This window comes from Mizuhopecten yessoensis, unplaced genomic scaffold (genome assembly GCF_002113885.1).
Source record: "Mizuhopecten yessoensis strain PY_sf001 unplaced genomic scaffold, ASM211388v2 scaffold11011, whole genome shotgun sequence".
NCBI lineage: Eukaryota > Metazoa > Mollusca > Bivalvia > Pectinida > Pectinidae > Mizuhopecten > Mizuhopecten yessoensis.
The window spans coordinates 111,168-132,306 of record NW_018408834.1 but is presented as its reverse complement, the minus strand read 5'-3'; the positions used below and the strand labels follow the sequence as shown (position 1 = coordinate 132,306).

The window sequence follows — 21,139 nt, the reverse complement described above, 5'->3', positions numbered from 1 at the left end:
CAGGTCTATCGTAAAAAGCAATTGGCACGGATCAATGATACATTTTTATTTTATTATAATTGAATTCATTGATGACATTACAATAATTCAGAAACATCAATGCCTGACTTCATTCAAGGGAAAAAGTTCTAAAACAAATCATAGGTATAATATGTAAGGTAACATATATGACTTTAACTCTCTTACTGATCACCGGGAGTATCAGCTGGTAGCATACCACCTTAAGTTGTTTCACAAATTATACGTATAATTCTAAGGTAGCATACATGTACGACCTTAACTCAAGTACAAATTATATGTTTTATTCTAAGGTACCATACAACCTTAACTCAAATACAAATCACACCTGGTAAGTATATACAATGGGTAAGGTAGCGTAGGTATATGCAAGGTACGAAGCATGAAACGTTAAACTGGTTAAACTAAAACACAGAATCAGCAATAATGTCACAAAATATATGTACATATATGCAGACATTATATTTCAAAATTATTATTTCGATTGAATAGGAAAATCATAGTTGAGACATTATACAAAAATATCATTGTAGGCAAGAACATAGAACATGCAACATGTTTTCCTCTAAAAATACTTTGCATAGTAAAATTGAACACTTGATTTCTGATCTTTATATGTATACAAAGAGATTCATTGTAAACCGTTTTATTATCCATAATGATATATGTAATTTTTTTGAGGTCTTTTCGTCAAACAGCATATTTTGCTAGTACAAATGTATTTTAACCCATGATAAGAATACTGGCAGAAACATGTCTTTTATTGAAATGATCTTAACTAGACATTTGTGAAATAGTTACATTCCTAGTCTTGTTTACTTTAAATCTTTTATTTCATTTTCACATCAAGACTGGATGTTTAAATGACAATTGAGGATGTGAACTCAAGTTATCATTACACTTCAAGGCTTCATATTATTGTTAATACTTTACTCCGCTTGTTCCAGTCTACTAAGCTGTAAAGAGTACGTGGTTGGGCAGTGCTAGAATTGTTGAATGCTAGCTGTGAGCGCCAAAATGGCAGCACCGCCTGCATGCTCCCTAGGGAGTTGAGAAAGATATTGGCTGGTTGCAAAGCGCTATATTCCATGGATAATAATTTGTGAACCGCATTGAGACGACCTACAAACTAGGCTGTGATAAAGCGGTATATAAGGACCTCCAATTATTATTATTAATTTGTTAATCCCTGGTGATTTTAAATGATCTATGTAAGATGATATGAATGCTCTAGGAGTCTGACCTCTTAAAGGTCATTATACATGTTGTTATAACTAGTACACCAGACGCATCACCAAAGATCACACAGAAAATAGCCTCAAAAAAAGTTTGTTCATTTCCAAAATCTATTTAAAAACATTCTATCTATTATTTAATAAAATATATCTCATTTTATTTGATCTTTCCTTGAGCATTTTTAAAAACACAAACATGTACTGTACAAAATATCTTCAACAGCAGGAAAATATTCCAATTCAGCAGCATCAAAATGTAAATGTGAGTATCACACATTATTAAAACAAATTACATGTAAAATTATGAAAAAAATTGAAAGATTGACATTAGCATTTAATTTAATTTTATATCCAAGGAAATTATTATAGAAGGTGCTGTGACACACAAATAGAGCAAGCACACGAAAAGTATTTGAAATATTAATATTTTACTGAAGATTCATAATAAATGAATAGACTTTTGAAGATCAATAAATTCACATAGTGAATCAAAATTCATTATAAAATACCTTTCATGAACACACTCAGCTTTAAGCTGTAAATAATATGTTAAACATCTAAATATCCACCATACAACCTAATTATTGCATTCTAAAGCCTATTAATATCAACAGGTATCAACTTCTTTCGCGAAACATCAATTTTGAAGAATGTAAAGGACAATACATCGATAGGCATAGACTATTCTCTGTATCTAAATCATACATGGCAGCCAGGCCTAGGACCTGTGTGTACAGTTGTATCCAGTAACCTAGGATACCTAACATTTTGTAAGAAATTAAAGACAGTAAACTTTTTAAGGTCACCATTATTTTACCCTTGATAATCCGAAGAAGTTGATAAACCTATTTCCTTTTTCTCCATTTTACAGGTAATTTGACATTTTAAAATATAAATTTTCCTTCCTAGATGGAAAATTTCATCTAAGAAATATCTTTATTTGGGAAATAAAGTTTTAATATTGATATTTATAAAACGCTAGGAATGGTTTTTAGAAAACCTTTCCTGAATTGAGATACTTTCAAACCCTCCAAAATCTGCAATGATCCTGTATTACAATGTGTTATATATATTACAAGAGGTCAATACTGTCTGACCAGTAAAACTGTCACTGTGACTATGCGTAGTTGTGAGTTATCACCCTTTATTGGTAACACCATGACATTCTTTCGTATGCCTGATCTGTTTATTACTGTGACTTATCTCCCTTTATTTACAGTGACGTGACATTCTTTGTCCATGTTATCTGTACGTAGAGCTGTCCATTGGCGACCTTATCTCCCTTTATTTACAGTGACGTGACATTCTTTGTCCGTGTTATCTGTACGTAGAGCTGTCCATTGGCGACCTTATCTCCCTTTATTTACAGCGACATGACTTTCTTTGTCTGTGTTATCTGTACGTAGAGCTGTCCACTGGCGACCTTGTCTCCCTGCTTCCCACGCTGTACCAATCCAACAGCGGAGATCTTGTCGCGACACTCGTCAACGCTGGTGAACACGTGCTTGCCCATGTAGGTGTCCCGGAGCACATTGCTGTTCCAGATCTAAAAATAATGAATAAAATACTTGGTAAAAATATATCACAGAATCAAGTAGCTGGCTTCACTGCCAGGCATAATCAAACTAGAACACTGACAGGTCAGTAAGGGCCCCGTCTTGTGGCAATTATATCCCCCATAATCATCAAGAAGCAATCTGCCCATATAGCTGAGCTTGACGTTTGACATTTGGACTTCAAAAAGAATCGCAAGGAAGAAAAATATACATTTTACATGTACTATGATGTGATGTGTTTCCTTCCACCTCCATATTTGCTGGGCTAACAGAAATATGATTACCGGTGCAATACTCATTTGTTAGCTTTGATTTTTTTTATTTCACCTTATATACCTTCTCCATCAAGAGCCAGGGTCAAAGTCAGAGATCCACTTTGTCTTTGACCTTTGGACCCAAATGACCTTGACCATTAACCCAGTGACCCTGATCTTTGGTCAGTTGACTTATTCTTTAATTCAGACCAACTTTGCTTCTTAATATCATAACAAAATGTTCATCAGTGAAAAAAATAAAACTTGACCTTGACCCTTTGGACCCAGTAACCTTGAACTAAGGTCTGTTGACTCTGTGTTAAGTTCTGAACAACATTGCTTCATAATGTCAACACAAAATGTTCATCAGGGAAAAGGTACAACATTTTAACCTTGACCTTTGACAAAGTGACCTTGACCTTTGGTCAATTAACTCCTTGTTTAATTCTGAGCAACATTGCTTCAAAGTGTCATAGCGAAATGTTCACCAGTGAAAAGATACAAAATTTGACCTTGACCTTTGAACCTAATGACCTTGACCTTTGACCTTGACTTTTTACCTCAATGTGTATTTTTTATGAACTGAACATCTTGACCAAGTTTCATGCACATCGGTCAATAAATACTAAAGATATCAGCCAGGAACAAAATTTGTGGACGGACAGACAGACAGACCGACAGACAGACAGAGTGATTACTATAGGGCACCCATATAGATCTCCGATACGGGGCCCTAACTATGTAATGCAATATGGTTCTAAACCGTCATTATTAAGGCACATCATTGTGAAAATCTGTCAAAGAATCAACTGATCACCCACAGAAAATGCTTGTTTTATTAGATGAACTGACCTGGATCTTTAAAGGTTTTTTGAGAGCTGTTTTTCGGTAGAAGATGGCAGAAGAGTTCCATTCAGGACATGTGGTATCATCTACGACCTTGGTAGTGACTTTCTCACCCTCACACGAGATCACACAGTAAGGGTCAGCACCTGAAACGTTTCAAACACAAAATAAAATATTAAATATCAAAAATTATTGTGTACAACATTCAAACATACAAAATGAATACAACAGTCGTTTTGGAAATATTTGTGAGTGGTGGGGAGCGCCGAGAGGAGAAAGGGAAGTGCTTCCATCCACAATTGTTTCCCTGTAAGTCTAACCATCTGTATGATATTAATTTTATTACCAGGTATATAAAGTGAAAGTCACCTAAGATATTGTCCTTCAATTACAGTTTATATAATGAATGTAAAGAATACAATTGCTTATCATATTTACCAAATTTTTCTTTAAGTTTGTTATCTTAAAACTTGAAAATTAACAGGAGTAAATTATAAAAACATAAAAGACAACAGTCACATTCTCTCTACCACACTACAGCATTGTTGTTTTACAAATGAGGAGTCAGGCCACCCAGGAATTCACTGTTGCTGAGGAGTCAGTCCACACAGGAATTCACTGGTGCTGAGGAGTCAGTCCACACAGGAATTCACTGGTACTGAGGAGTCAGTCCACCCTGGAATTCACTGGTGCTGAGGAGTCAGTCCACACAGGAATTCACTGGTGCTGAGGAGTCAGTCCACACAGGAATTCACTGGTGCTGAGGAGTCACTCCACACAGGAATTCACTGTTGCTGAGGAGTCAGTCCACACAAGAATTCACTGGTGCTGAGGAGTCAGTCCACACAGGAATTCACTGGTGCTGAGGAGTCACTCCACACAAGAATTCACTGGTGCTGACAAGTTTACGAAATGATGTGACTGGTATTGTTCTACATTATAAGAAATGTGCAAGATAAATCCTCATTCACCTGTCCTTTCTTGGCGCTCTAGCCCCTCTGCCCTCATGACCTTGACCCTCGTCACCAACTGTATGCTACCACCGCAACAGTGCCACCAGTTTTTCTGTGGCTTTTCATAGATCAGGGGCCTGTAACAATGACAACATAACATTATTATAGATATCTATATGTACCCCGAGTTGATGACAAAGTAATATAGCATCATGACCTTATCTAGAGTTACATATGAGAAAAGCCTGAAACCTGACAATGAAGGCCAAGCCAGGTAAAAATTATGTTACTTATGATGTAAAATACATGTATTCATTTTTAGATGAGCCATTGTCTGTTTTACTTATTTTATTTTGGTAATCAGAGAACTTACTTGAAATTGTTAGCAGAGCTTGTGTACATTCTCAGAAGGAAGTCGCACTCATTCCCAGGGTCAAACGTACAGGCCACAATAGCGTAACGACCTTTAGTAAGCTTGTGGCGCAGGAAGATTGCCCGGCTGTCCCTGAATGCACTAGAGGTGACCATTTCTTGCTGACTCATGTCATGCATACGATAGCGTCGGTTTTCCTCCACCTAAGTTTACACAAGTGATACTGTAAATATTACAATTTTTACCCTCTTACTTTTTAAAATGAATTCACTCTTTGTTGGACTCTTCTCCAGTTGTTTTAAAACTAAGCTATCTATCACTATGTTCTCATCGTATTTAGTTTGTTTTCCTGTTTGGTAGAGAAAATGAATGGGATGCGAGCTTCTCTTTTTGCATTTTCACTAGAAATGTAGAGAATATAATAGATACCTCTTTAACTGTAAATAGTGATTCTCATAACCCTGTGAATTAATCCTTCACCCTATTAAGAGTAACTTACACTACCTACCAATTTTATTACAAGTATCTATATAAAGACATATCTGATTGGATTGAGATGAACATAAGGAGATCTAAATACTTGTGCTTCCCTCTCATGCTCTAGTTTCCCTGTTCATATTTCCCTCATTTTGGTCCTTTCTAAAACCGAGAGGTATCACATCTGAGTTCTGAGTAGCTGTAGCAGATTGTAGCAATGGGATGTAAGCCTGACTGGTGATGTTTAATGCTGTGTGAATTTTCTATTGCAATGTAATAACAAGTTTAAAACCCTTGTCTTAGGGAAACATACTTCTTAGTTTCCCCTTGATCAATCTTGTTTCACCTGTGGTGTGCCCTAATGAAACATAATTTTTAATCAAAGGGAAACAAAAAATTCCCTACTACAAGAGCAATAAATGTATTACATGCATATTATGATTTACACGTAGAGTTTATTTAAGCATTGAACTGTTACCAGATGCAGTATACAGTCGATATGAGTGCAATTTGGGTGACAGACAAATAGAATGTCGACTGTATACTGCATCTTGTAACAGTTCAATGCCTATATTTACATTTATAAAGTTTGTTTTGTATAGTAACTGAAGCAAAAATACGTTTGAATTTCCCGCTTATCATATCAGTGACGTCAGTAAGTTCAAATCCCAGAACAGCCAAATTTTTCAGAAGAAATAATATAGTCCCTCGTGTCATTGCAAACCACACGCACATAAAATGGTTTTAACACAAACTTAACTTTATTATTTATTTCGTATGAGTGTACATATGTTGAAAAATTGTTAATAATTGCATAACTTCTGCTTGTTTAAAATTAAAGCTGTTTTTCGCGCATTGATAGATTACATGTACCGGGGGTATTTGGAAGTGATGCGGCGCTGAACGGACTTGATTGTTTCCTCAAAAACGCTTATGTTTCCATCAACTGGAATATTACGTTATTTTCGGAAGCATATCTTTTTATAATTAAAGTGGTCCTTTCAGTAGGTGATAACGACTCCAAGGACATTTCGTTTGAAACAGATTCCATGTCTTATCGGTAAGATTAGCATCGCTAGCAGACGACGTTCACAGGGGCTCGGTTTGGTGATTTTGAGTAATGGATGACATCACTGAAGAACCAAAACACTTAAAAAGGTATTTATACACATTTTAAAACCTTGTCAATACCCTCGACTTTTACAAGGTTTTATAAATGCTGAATTTTAGTGTTGTGGTTATTCACTGATGTTATGCATAACTCAAAATCTCGAAACCGAGCCCCTGTGTGACGACGTTGACAAACTTGGTAATTTCATATCTAGAATGGCACTTACAATAATTTTGTGGTACCTACACATCTTATAATAAATTGATATTGTCATTATTTGTGAAGTTGCTTTTTTTTGCGATGACCTTTATTGCTTAATGCTATAACGAACCCAGAAAGTTATCTGACTATAGGCCTATTGATACCGAAAGTATCTGGTGGCCATGTATATACTATGTTCCTACACTGACCGAATCACTGTAAATTGCAGTATACAGTCTCATATACTGGAATTTGGTTTACTAACGACACATAGGCAAATCCAACACAGAACGTCAATATATATATATACTGCTGTACCTTAATGATGGAGAAGCCAACGGTCATGTTACGACTGCCACCTGACCCACGAGTACTCTTCTGTGTTAGCTGGAACATTGGTTCATCTTCCTTGTCCGTGATCTCAAATGTGAACTACAATATAGAGAGCAGAGAGCATATCACACATTAACAGTTGGTCTCTTGTACAGGCGAACCTTTTTAAAAAGGAGACACCTTTGTTTTCATCAAATATTTGGGATAAATGAATTCTCAGGATAAACAAAATTTGATGTTTATGAGACATTTGTTCCCAGGAATGCTGTAATTTTTTGGTTGAGTAAAAACATTCATTCAATTTCTTATATCATAAATACTAATGACATGAGTCAACTAATCTCAGGAAAACACAGACAAGTCTAATATAATTTGCATTTGGGAGAAAAAAAATCCTCTATCTGTGACTAGTTAAAATAGTTAAAATAAGTTTTGTGAGAAATCTCATGTTACTGTCCCTAATGCTTACCTTCAGATCCACTTTGGTATCTAACTTAAACAAAGGGCCATTACTCTATAAAATATGAGGCATAAGACCTGATTTCTGAAAGTTACTATCCATTGTCACAAGAGGAACTCATGGAGTTGGCTGAGGTGACCCATAAAATAATCTCATATACTCCATAGGGAAAGATTACTTGAAAGGCTGGTGTTCGATTAATCTCATATACTCCATAGGGAAAGATTACTTGAAAGGCTGGTGATCGATTAATCTCATATACTCCATAGGGAAAGATTACCTGAAAGGCTGGTGTTCGATTAATCTCATATATTCCATAGGGAAAGATTACTTGAAAGGCTGGTGTTCGATTAATCTCATATACTCCATAGGGAAAGATTACCTGAAAGGCTGGTGTTATTTATCTACCGATATAATCGACCAATAATGATTCAGTTACCTGTGGGTTATTCAAGAATGTGTCTTTGTGGTTGAGACAGCCGCCAGCCCTGTTTGGCTTCACCCATTTACTGTGGGCCAGACCTTCGTGCCAGGTCTTACTGAAGGCAAATATGGACGTGTTGACAACACAGCAGATCGCCGCCTTTACAAAGTACCGACAGAAGTCCTCCATCTGCATCCTGTTAACAGAACAAATTGATCTGGTCTAACCAAAATACAGATGTAGTAAACATGTTTATAGTGAACCCCAGAGGACCTTATAGGTGTTTGTGATTTATAGTGAACCCCAGAGGACCTTATATAGGTGTTTGTGATTTAGAGTGAACCCCAGAGGACCTTATATAGGTGTTTGTGATTTATAGTGAACCCCAGAGGACCTTAGAGGTGTTTGTGATTTAGAGTGAACCCCAGAGGACCTTTAAGGTGGTTGTGATTTATAGTGAACCCCAGAGGACGTTGTAGGTGTTTGTGATTTATAGTGAACCCGAAAGGACCTTATAGGTGTTTGTGATTTATAGTGAACCCCAGAGGACCTTGTAGGTATTTGTGATTTAGAGTGAACCCCAGAGGACCTTATATAGGTGTTAGTGATTTATAGTGAACCCCAGAGGACCTTGTAGGTGTTTGTGATTTAGAGTGAACCCGAAGGGACCTTATAGGTGTTTGTGATTTATAGTGAACCCCAGAGGACCTTATAGGTGTTGGTGATTTATTGAAGAGTTTTCATGTCCCTAGACACCTCTTGGGAAGGACACAAAATTTGTCATTTTGAAGTTAACAATAAGTGCATCAATGCTTTCCTGCATACACAAAGCACTAACAGAACCTCAGTGGTCCTGAATACAAATAAGTACATTACATCACTTAGGAATTATGTGAAGATCAACAGATTTTTCTGATGAACTGCATCAACAAATGCTTCTTTGTAACATTCAAAAGTTTTAAAACATTCAGAAGCCAAATATTTATAATCTCAACTTCTTGTTAGTTATTTTGTACCAAATTTTACCAGAATTCTCCATCATCCTCAAATGTAAGCCCGATCTTCTGTCGGTCGTCCTTAGAGATCTTGTTCCACTCTGCAGAGCTGAATGTAAAATTTAGAAGGGATCAAGATCGCAAAAATACATCAGACATTGATGATGATAAAACTTTTTTGACATTGTCAATCAAAAATCAGCTAGCTATGCAAGTTAACATGATTAGATTAATCATGCAAAGATCCATGACATCTTTGCAAGAACTTTATATCAAGTCTTCTAGTCAGTTTATATCTAAGTTAGCCAACAAAATGATCAACGAATTACAAATCTGTTTCCTGTTTCAGCAACATTAATTACCAATTCATGCAGATCGAGGCAATCTTCAAAATCAGTATCAGTTTGTATCATCTCAAATGACATATCTTACGGCAAAGATTTATACAAATCGGTCCATAAATATTTAAGATAGCCTGCGAACAGACAGAGGCCAATCCAGATGAAAACTAGAGGACTATGGTCCCCTCTGTTAGCTATATATATGTAGTACCAATGGTGACTAATAAAAGTATCAGAAATTGCCAAAAGTCGGCAGTAGCTGTGCTAAACAGAAAAATCCAGTTTCTCACTCTAACATTGAGACACAATGATAGCATCTCACCAAAGCTCAAGTTTGTATATAAATGTCTATAAATAGCTAGCTATGTGTTCTCTCCTCATCCCTTTGGAAGTCCTCACTCCATCCCCTACTTCAGTGTTACTAGTAAATATATATGGGTAACCCTTCACTTCCCATAAAACCCTACTTCAGTGTTACTAGTAAATTTATATGGGTACCCCTTCACTTCCCATAAAATATCAGGACCTGGCTACTCCTTCTGTATATCTGCCTCTAGAAAGGAGCTAATCCTGCTATGTAATCTTCACTGAAATGCTTTCCTCCTAAATCTCTCACAATCTGCCTATCATTGAAGTCCCAAGTCCTACAGTTTTTACCCACCACTCCCCCCTCCCCTACCAATTACCAAGACCTACAGCCTTCCTATTTACATCAGGCCCTATCCCCTCCCCACCAACCTATCATAGAAGGCCTACTCTTTCCTCATTACATCAGGCCCTATCCCCTCCCCACCAACCTATCATAGAAGGCCTACTCTTTCCTCATTACATCAGGCCCTATCCCCTCCCCACCAACCTATCATAGAAGGCCTACTCTTTCCTCATTACATCAGGCCCTATCCCCTCCCCACCAACCTATCATAGAAGGCCTACTCTTTCCTCATTACATCAGGCCCTATCCCCTCCCCACCAACCTATCATAGAAGGCCTACTCTTTCCTCATTACATCAGGCCCTATCCCCTCCCCACCAACCTATCATAGAAGGCCTACTCTTTCCTCATTACATCAGGCCCTATCCCCTCCCCACCAACCTATCATAGAAGGCTTACTCTTTCATCATTACCCATCACTGTGGGCCACCTGCAACACCCCCCTCCCCCCAAATCATTGAGGGCCCCAACATTTCCACTTGCTTACCCATCACTGAACGCTCCTTTCCACTCCTTCTCTCCCCAGGGATTCCTTAGACGGACCATGGGGATTTTTTCCCTTCTGAAAAAGTTGAACAGACCAGAAGACCCCTCAAGGTGAATGTTTTTGACAGCAGTAATTCCGTAAGCATGGCCCTTTACCAATCCAATGTCTGTCGATGCTTCCATCTCCTCACTGCTCTCTGCCTGAGGCACAAATACAAAAAGAATTTTACTTGAATTGAACAAAACAAATTGGTACCAACATTTTTATGCAGACAACTGCATAATGTTTTGTTTTTTTAAAGTTTCTCTTTACCAAGTCCAGATTGTATTTTAAAAGTGGACATTTTGGTGGTGTGGAAATGCTATTTCTTGTGTTGAGTAAATTAGCACAAAAATATCCATTTGGAAATATTAATTTATAGATTAGAGATGTAAAGAATGTATTGATCGAAAAACATTGTCATTGTTAAAATGTTCATACCATAATCAGCTTAAAGAATCACCATGGGAATATTTCTACACATGATAATTCAATTTACAGTGACATAAATAAGTCCAGTAAGCATATGTTTATAGTGAACACAATATTCAACAAGAGGCCCAGGGGCCTTAATAGCTCATCTGGTATTTTATTTTTCAATTTAAAACCTGCTGAGTACCATTCAGGTTTATCAAAGGAGTACAAGTAACAAAGTTGCATCTTCCATTTATAAATATTCAATTCCCTTTGCCCAAAGATTCTCTAAAACAAGTTTGGTTAGGTTAAAATCCCTTCAACGGTACAGAAGGAGAAGGATCTTTAATGTTTTCCTCTATTTCCCCTAATGGGCCCCACTAATCTGCCCCAAAGAAGGGGAATCCACACACCTCAGTTTAAACAAAATTGATTCTTTTCTCCCTAAGCATGCTTCAGACTGCATTTGGTTTAAATCCCTTCACTTGTATAGTAGGAGAAAAAAAATCCTCTATTTCCCCTATTGGGCCCCGCTCCTATGCCGCCAGAAGGCCCACACCCTCCGTTTATACAAACTTGAGTCTCCTTTGTCCAAAGATGCTCTAGGACAAATTTGGTCAAAATCCTTCAATTGGTTGAGGAGAAGATTTTTAAAGATTTACCTATTTTCCCCTATTTGGCCCCGTCCCTCTGCCCCCAGGGGGACCATACCCTCCGTTCATACAAAACTGAGAACCCTTTGGCCAATGATGCTCCAGACCAAATTTGGTCAAAATCCCTTCATCGGTACAAAAGGAGAAGGATATTTGATGTTTTCCTCTATTTCCCCTAATGGGCCCCACCCATCTGCCCTTAGAAGGAGGCCCACACACCTCAGTTTATACAAAATTGATTCTTTTGTCCCTAATCATGCTTCAGACTGCATTTGGTTAAAATCCCTTCACTTGTATAGCAGGAGAAAAAAAATCCTCTATTTCCCCTATTGGGCCCCGCCCCTCCGCCCCCAGAGGGGCCACACCCTCCGTTTATACAAACTTGAGTCTTCTTTGTCCAAAGATGCTCTAGGACAAATTTGGTCAAAATCCTTCTATTGGTTGAGAAGAAGAAGATTTTTAAAGATTTACCTATTTTCCCCCTATTTGGCCCCGCCCCTCTGCCCCCAGGGGGGTTATACCCTCCGTTTATACAAAACTGAGAACCCTTTGGCCAATGATGCTCCTGACCAAATTTGGTCAAAATCCTCTGAGCCATTCAGGACAAGTAGCATTTTAAAGGAAAAAGTTGCCGGACGCCGGACGCCGACACTGCACCATGGGATAAGCTCACTTGGCCCTTCGGGCCAGGTGAGCTAATAAAAAACCTTGGCATTCAAAGGACATTTAACCATAGATATTCTACAATAATTATTTACAAAATTTGCCTTCACAATTAACTGAAAATTTTCTTCTCATATAAACAATATAAAAGAGGGACTGGACAGACAAATATTACAAAAGATTAGCGTTACAGGATAAAATACATACTGGTATAGAGGCCGCCATCAAGGATTTCCTGTCCATCTGTTTCTTCATTCGTTCAAACAAGTCAGCACGCTCTTCTGGTTTGTTTGCTAGGTCCAGACCTTTTAGGTCAACCTGTTCAGAAACACCACCGGTAAAATCCTCCAGAGCCTCACCCAGCTCTCCCCCATCTAGGGCCTCATAGCAACCAAACAGCCTACAAAACAGAAATTAAATAACGGTAAAACAGTAATTAACTCACAACATAGCAACCAAACAGCCTACAAAACAGAAAAGGAATAACGGTAAAACAGTAATTAACTCACAACATAGCAACCAAACAGCCTACAAAACAGAAAAGGAATAACGGTAAAACAGTAATTAACTCACAACATACAAAACAGCCTACAAAACAGAAATTAAACAAGAGACCCAATGGGCCTGAATCGCTCTCCTGGTATTAATCTCACTTGTCAATGGCCAAATATCATCACCCTTGGCCTTTTGCTAATTTAGAAGAAATCATCTAAAGGTTTAAAACATATTTCACCATTGTGACCTTGAATATAAGTCAAGGTCATTCACTTTAACAAACTTGGTAGCCCTTTATCCCAGCATGCTACTTGCCAAATATCATAACCCTAGGCCTCTTGGTTATTCAGAAGAAGTTGTATAAAGGTTTTAAACATATTTGACCCCTGTGACCTTAAATATGAGTAAAGATCATTCATTTGAACAAACTTGGTAGCCCTTCATTCTAGCAAATTACTGACCAAATATCATTATCCTAGGCCTCTTGGTTATTCAGTTGTTTAAAGGTTTCAAACATATTTGACCCCTGTGACCTTGAAAATACGTCAAGGTCATTCGTTTGAACAAACTTGTTTGTCCTGTATCACAGCATGTTACTTGCCAAATTTTATTAGCCAAGGCCTCTTAGTTATTCAGTAGAAACTGTTTAAAGATTTTTTAAGACATTTGATCCCCGTGACCTTGAAAATAGGTGAAGGTCATTTATTTGAACAAACTTGGAAGCCCTAGGCCTTCATCCCAGTTTGCTTCTGGCCAAATATCATCACCCAGGCCTTTTGGTTATTTTGAAAAAGTTGTTTAAAGTAAAATATTGACGACGGACGCCAGATGGACGCCAGACGGACGAAGGATGTTGCACCACGACATAAGCTCGCTTGGCCAGGTGAGTTTATAATGTAAAACAGTAATTTACTCAAAACATCGCAACTAAACAGCCTGCAAAACAGAAATTAAATAATGTGAAACAGTAATTAACTCGTAGCATAGTAACCAAACAGCCTACAAAACAGAAATTAAATAATTTAAAACAGTAATCCCTTTGTTAATATGTTGTCAATAAAATATGTTTAAACAAACCAACCAAACTCTCAACATAGCAACCAGATTCTTACATAGCTACGAAACACATATATACCAACCAAAATCTCAACATAGTAACCATATTTCTTACATATCAACCAAACCCATACATACCAACCAAACTCTCAACATAGCAGCCAGATCCTTACATAGCAACCAAACCCATACATACCAATCAAACTCTCAACAAAGCAACCAGATCCATACAAAGAAACCAACCCCATACATACCAATCAAACTCTCAACATAGAAACCAGATTCATACATAGAAACCAAACCCACAAACAGAAACCAAACTCTCAACATAGCAACCTGATCCTTACATAGCAACCAAACCCATAAATACCAACCAAACTCTCAACATACCAACCAAATAGCCTACAACATAGAAATTATGCTGAAAAATGGAACTTGGCAGTGCATTTGAAACCATTTTTTTCTGCATGACTATAGCTTTGATAAATCATTTCCAATAAGAGCCAGACCAAGATCCAAAGCCTGGACTCTAGCTACAATCATTAAACTGTCACTCTAACCAATTGAACTACCTAGTCAGGTGTAGTACCCTGGCCCACTCGTGCTACAATTATAATATCCAAAACAAAATTATAGGGAGGTCACGGTACATACGAAAAACTACAGTGGAACTCTCTAGTGTTTTGCCTGCAGTGGGGCAGGGACCCTTAATAGAACTAGGTTGTTAGCACTTACTTCGCATAGGCTTTTTCCAGCAGGGCACTCCAGAATTCATTCTTACTCTGGGAGTGAATAAAGACCAGTTCATTGTTGATGGTGGGTAACATATCGTCAATGACAATGTCTATCCACTCTCCATACCTCCAGAACCGGAAATGAAATATTCCCTGATACTTGTCAGTATCATTGTCATCCCATTCCTGGTCTTGCCAGTCTGGGATTACCTGTACAGAAATATCACATGTAAAATCAGAGTACGAACAACAGATCACTTCAAGCACAGGAGAACAATTTCCCTTACCCAAAATATTCTCACATTTGTGATTTTTTGGAATGTTAGAAAATTGATCTTGGGTCAAAACTTCAAGCAAAAGTACAATAAAATTCTGTATAGGGATTGTCTCCCTTTTCCGATTTAATTAAACTCTGATAATCATATTCAAAATATGTATCAACACAAAGCCAGCCAGCCAGTCAGCCAGCCAGCCAGCCGTTCAGGTTGAAAATACCATAACACAATATGTCATGACATCTTATAGATGAGAATATGAAATTCAACAACAAAACTGGGAAAATTGATAATTTTCATATGTTGATAACAAATAACAAAAGGTTTTATCAGTTTTTAAAATGTCAAATCTTAATGGGAGGTTCTAGTTAGTTAAAAGTGATTTTAAAGTGATTTAGTAAGTACATCATAAGCATACGAGTTATTTTCACAAAGTTGATTAAAACATTTTTCGCCACTGTGAATAAGTGTGAAAGTGTTTGTTAACTGGCTTAGAAAGGTGTGTGATAAGTCCCTGGTATGTGTACATATAGGTATACATAGGTCTTAACTTCTTAAGCAAAGAATTATGTGATAAAACATTATCTCACCCTGTCCCAGACATCTTTGTTTGCTGATAGACAAGAGGAGGCGGCGACAAACCAGCAGTTACCAAGGCGACCCTGAGTAACGTCCCCAGCACTGGCTCCCTCCACAAATAGCTTGGGGTTGTCAGTGATTTGCTGTCAATATACAAAAAAACAATTTTCCTAAATATCTATCACAATGTTCATAATACAGGAAACATAATAAAATAAATATCAACAGTCACTCTAGATCCAAGGCTTATAGCCCTTTATCAGGGATTGGATGTGACGTAAGGGTCAGAACCATTAAATCTCTGATGAAAGCCTGAAATCTTGGATAAAGAGTGACTGTTGATATCAAATTTTGTGTAATTTGTTATACAATATAACAGTACAAAACATACATCAAACAGGAACCAAAAACAATACTCATTTTTATAAAGCTGGGGTTTTGTTGGTTAAAATGATGATGTTATAAAGGCAGCTAAAATGTCAATGTATTGAGGGAAATCTACAAATTACATGTTAAGAAAACTGGAAAGGTGACTATGAATAATGGAGATTCTTTCTGGATCTTCCTCAATAGATGTAGTAAGGTTATCACTATTTCTGATCTTCAGTATAGTTATCTAACGTAAGACTACTATATATGATAATAGTGTGACCAGCTGTTACATTTGAGTATGCCTTATTCCCACTCTGTAAGTGTGGCCTGTTGTCTCCTTTGTATTTAAATCAATTGTGATTGTAGCCCCCTGTGTGAAGGAAAACATTGACTTGACTCAGATTGTTGCCGTCAGACAGGTAGCCGCACGTAAAATCAGCACTTGGCAGTGAAAATAACAATAAGTTTTAGCTACAGAGTACAGTAAAATCTCATTATACGGCCACCATTTGTCAAGATAAAGTTTGGCATTATAAGGGGTTAGGCAATTAAGTGAAGGGAATTGTGGCAAATGGAATGAGTGGCTTTATATCAAGCTTTTACTGTACAGAATCTTCAGGCCAATATTTTTGTGTTATGAAATATGCAAGAAAATTAAGAATAAATAAACAGTGTTGTATTTTGTAGAAACTGTACCAAAACATATAGCTACATCTGTACAGTGTTGGAGGCATGAAGTAATAACCTACCAATCATGTGCTATAGTACCTGGTAACATATATATCTGGTATTTGTAATACAATTAATACTAAAATATATAAATAGTGAAGTTAACAAGAGGCCCATGGGCCTTAACGGTCACCTGAGTCTACAGTATTTATTTTTGTTGTTGAAATATGTACCAATTTGAGTAAAAAAAAGTATAATGTTAACTTAACTTTGTCAGGACCATGAGCTGATCATTCCTAGACCAATTTTAAGTGAGATCGGCCTATTAGAACTTAGTAGCAAAATAGCGGCCATGGCAGCCAAATTGTATTTCTGATTGACCCGAAAAATAACAACACTTTGTCAGGACCATGATTCGATCATTCCTACAAAGTTTCAGTTCAATCGGCCAAGTAGATCTTTACTTTAAGTTTGAAATAGTTTTCCAAAATGGCAGCTGTGGTGGCCATATTGGATTTCTGATCGACCTGAAAAATAACAACACTTTGTCAGGACCATGAGTCAATCATTCCTACAAAGTTTCAGTTCAATCGGCCTAGCAGAACTTGACTTTAAGTTTGAAATATGTTTTCAAAATGGTGGCCGTGGCGGCCATATTGGATTTATGATTGACCTGAAAAATAACAACACTTTGTCAGGACCATGAGTCGATCATTCCTACAAACTTTAAGTTCAATCGGTCCAGCAGAACTTGACTTTAAGTTTGAAATAGGTTTTCAAAATGGCGGCCGTGGTGGCCATATTGGATTTCTGATCGACCCAAAAAATAACAACACTTTGTCAGGACCATGAGGCGATCATTCCTACCAACTTTCAGTTCAATCGGCCCAGCAGAACTTGACTTTAAGTTTGAAATGTAAAATGTTAACGGACGACGGACGACGACGGACGAAAACGGATAGCAATAGGTCACTTGAGCTAAAGCTCAGGTGACCTAAAAATCTATTAGATCTTATGACTGAAATATTAAATTCAATAAATTTTTTAATTTCCGTGTATTGCAATACCACAAATGTTTCAGCTTGATTTTTAATGATTAAAGCGCCAGCTTTATCAAACATATAAACATGCACATGTAAGACAAAGGTTTTATATACATGTGCATAAACTGAAACATATTGATACCATCTTACACTAATCCTGTAATGATTAGGTCAATCAAAGAATCATTGTGTTGGGAGAGTGTATTTGTGTTGCATACATTTTTTAATATATAATTTATCCGTGGCACAGGCTTAGTGTGAAATGATGTGTAACACTAATCCTTATCATTTTAATGACAGTATGAGATAGATATCAGTATATATGAACAACAGCTGCTGAAATTATACCATTGTCCCCTGTACATGTGCTTCCCCGGCAGGGAAACAGATGCGCATTTACTACCACATAGGTACTCTCACACAAACTGCTTTGTTTGTCAAAGTTTTATTTATATTTGTATATAAGTTAAAGAAATACAAAACATATCAACTTTGCAGGAAAAAAATGGACTACATCTGGAACCCTGGATATCTAACTAGTACAATATAGTAAAATACATGTGGTCAGAAGGTCTATATGTGAAATAATACATGAAGCCCTTTGAAAAATTGCACAAGATGTCCAAAAAATATCTGTGAATGTTGAAGTGCATAATTAACACTTGAGTAAGCTGGCTGGTGGCCTGTGTATGTGCATACAACATCGCTAATTTACCTTCGGTCTTTTCCACACCACATCAGCCAACTTCCCCTGACTATAGAATAAGGAACGGTCATCTGGTGGGAATTCCAAATCTATAAATAAATTTCCTTTAGCTTTGCTTTCCTTTTTCAGCTTTACATAGTCTTGGTTTTTATATTTCTTCATGGAACCAAAACAAGGCAAGATGTTCATCCTGATGCTTGTTGTTGTGAGTTCAACTGGTAGACTTCTCAATCAGGCCAAAAGGGGAGACTACTCAATCAGATCTACAAACAAAGCTCAGATCTGAAAAGTAGAAGTATATGGAAATTAATTAGAAATTAATACATGCATCAAGAACCTGCCCTTTTTACGGCCTTGGAGCTGTTGTAACAGGGAGGATTCAGTTACACTCTTGTTAACTGGTATATAGCTATATATATATAGTCTTCCTATAGGTTCTTCCAATACAATAGTTGATTTGTTACTGCTTGACAATGAAGCTTAAATACGTACAGGGTACTTGTATGTTTTAAGAGTGTTGCTCTAGGATGCCACATGTAACCGAATGAAGTTCTTTAAAGGTAATAAACATGCTTATATATAAAGGTAAAGGCAAAACAGAGTTAATTCCCTTGGTATATGTTGCTCTTGAAAGAAACCGGGAGCAGTTCTTCTATGCCGAATGCAAGAAGTATGTATACCCATAAACTGAAACGACAGTTTCAACACATACACCTCTATTATAAACTGAATTTAATCTTCAAGGTTTCAATTACAATATATATATATAATTTGTATTTAGAGAAATACAAACTTCGAAGCAGAACAACGGGATCGTATCAATTACTTGGGAACAATCTACAAAAAACAGACAAGAAAAAGATATTGGCGTTACTGTAGACTCGGAATTGAGTTTTGAAAACCATATCAGCGAAAAAGTAAAAAAGTCAAACCAAATTTTCGGACTGTTAAGAAGAACTTTTAATTTTATGAATTATACCACCTTTCCCCCGTTATACAAATGTTTAGTAAGATCACAACTTGACTATGCTAGTTCTGTTTGGGCACCGTATAAAGCAAAAGATATTGATAGAGTGGAAGCCGTGCAGCGCAGAGCAACTAGGAGTTTACCGGGGATGAAAAACTTAACATACCAAGAAAGACTACAAAAGCTGGAACTCCCAACACTATCATACAGAAGGGCTAGAGGGGATATGATTGAACTATATAAGATAATAAGCGGAATATACGACAGGGAATCCTGTAATTTTATTAAACTTTGGAAGGATGTAACAAGGCGTCACAGCAGTAGGGGGAATTCAAAAATAATCTTCCCGCAACAATTCAAAACTACACTAAGGAAAAACAGCTTTGGTATTAGAACTGTAAAAATGTGGAACGTTCTTCCCGAGGACGTTGTATCGGCACCTAATATAAACACTTTCAAGAATAGACTGGACATATGGAAAAATCAGGAAATACTTTATAATTATAAGGCAACCATAGATGGAAGTGAACTCTAATATTTAAACATGAGAACATATTACATGTATAATAGAGTCCGGTGTAGAGGAACATATTGTTCGATTCCTGTACTGGAAAATAACTATAACTAGAACTAGAACATAGGTTTAAGTTTGGCCTATTCTGGTAAGGATGAGATGCAGATAGATCATTTATTGCAAGGGAAAATGATAAAATCAAAATATGGATGCATTTGAATAATAGAATCACCTGATACAAATTGTTGTATTATTTTTTTATCTTGTTAGATTTAAATAAATTGAACACAAATTTTGTGAGATTTATAAGTTCATAACATCAATGTGATACTGCCAAACATGAAACTTGGTAAGAGATTATCTTATTATGATGTCTCAATCCAGGTCATACTTCAATCTCCCATCCTTGGTTATTTACAGAAAGAAGGAAATGAACCCCGAACAATTTGGAGGTGCCTGTTGTATAAGACCTGACAGCAGAGGAATATGTCATAATTGGGTCGTATGGGGTAGTATTGGGTAGTATTGGGTCATAGTCACGGCAATTCGGTGATGTTTTCGGCACCAAATCGCATATTTCCCGATAAATATGGCAGATGGAAGTAAATAACGTCTACAAAGGTGATATTTCACAGTAATAAAGAAGTATTTGGTTCATAACTGGATCGTATGGGGTAGTATTGGGGAGTATTGGGTGGTATTGGGTAGTATTGGGTAATTAGACGCGCCCTCAACAGGTTTGTCCGAATAAACAACTGTAGCATTCCATCACGTTTTCAACTTCGTGAAGCTTTTAGCTAATTTTTCATTAATTAATCATCCTATTTACTTGTCTAGCAATATCGAAGGAACTTTACTAAAGTTGTTTGAGAAGCGTATTTCATTTAATATCGCAATGAATCTTACGAATACATACCTGTCTGCCCCGCCTTTTTCAACTTGATGTTTTGACGGAAGACGGCATAAGGGAGACAAGTCAGACAATTTCCGGTGATTTTTTTTTCTACCGGTCCAAGACAGGCTGGGCCTGTTCGTTTATGCGGAACAACCGGTTTGTCCGTTTGTAAATGTTATAATTTCGGATATAAATGTTGGCGGACCTGCACATGTTAATGCAGGCCTTGCAAGGCTTTGTCAAGGCTCGCCTGAAAGCAGCTTCTGTCAGATTACTAGGTCCGACCTATT

General features: G+C 37.1%; 1 protein-coding gene across 1 annotated transcript; it reads right to left on the bottom strand.

Moving 5' to 3' along the window:
- Positions 1-1,127: 1,127 nt before the first annotated feature.
- Positions 1,128-20,927, bottom strand: LOC110464593 (calpain-5-like). The gene is made up of 13 exons (XM_021519885.1): positions 20,871-20,927; positions 18,483-18,755; positions 15,695-15,826; positions 14,831-15,039; positions 12,752-12,944; positions 10,776-10,975; positions 9,268-9,345; positions 8,257-8,437; positions 7,343-7,456; positions 5,236-5,438; positions 4,881-4,999; positions 3,916-4,055; positions 1,128-2,799 (listed from the first exon to the last, which is right to left on the bottom strand). The coding sequence occupies exons 2-13, from the start codon at positions 18,660-18,662 to the stop codon at positions 2,617-2,619; spliced, it is 1,932 nt and encodes a 643-aa protein (XP_021375560.1). The 5' UTR covers positions 18,663-18,755; positions 20,871-20,927; the 3' UTR covers positions 1,128-2,616.
- Positions 20,928-21,139: the final 212 nt, after the last annotated feature.

Bases quoted from the DNA above. Each gene is read 5' to 3' on its own strand.
- LOC110464593 (XM_021519885.1), bottom strand. From the start codon at position 18,662: ATGAACATCTTGCCTTGTTTTGGTTCCATGAAGAAATATAAAAACCAA. The intron at 5,439-7,342 runs GTACAGCAGTAT...GTGTAAACTTAG, and splicing joins TTGGCTTCTCCATCATTAAG to GTGGAGGAAAACCGACGCTA. The intron at 2,800-3,915 runs GTCAGTTCATCT...CATTATTTTTAG, and splicing joins AAAAACCTTTAAAGATCCAG to ATCTGGAACAGCAATGTGCT.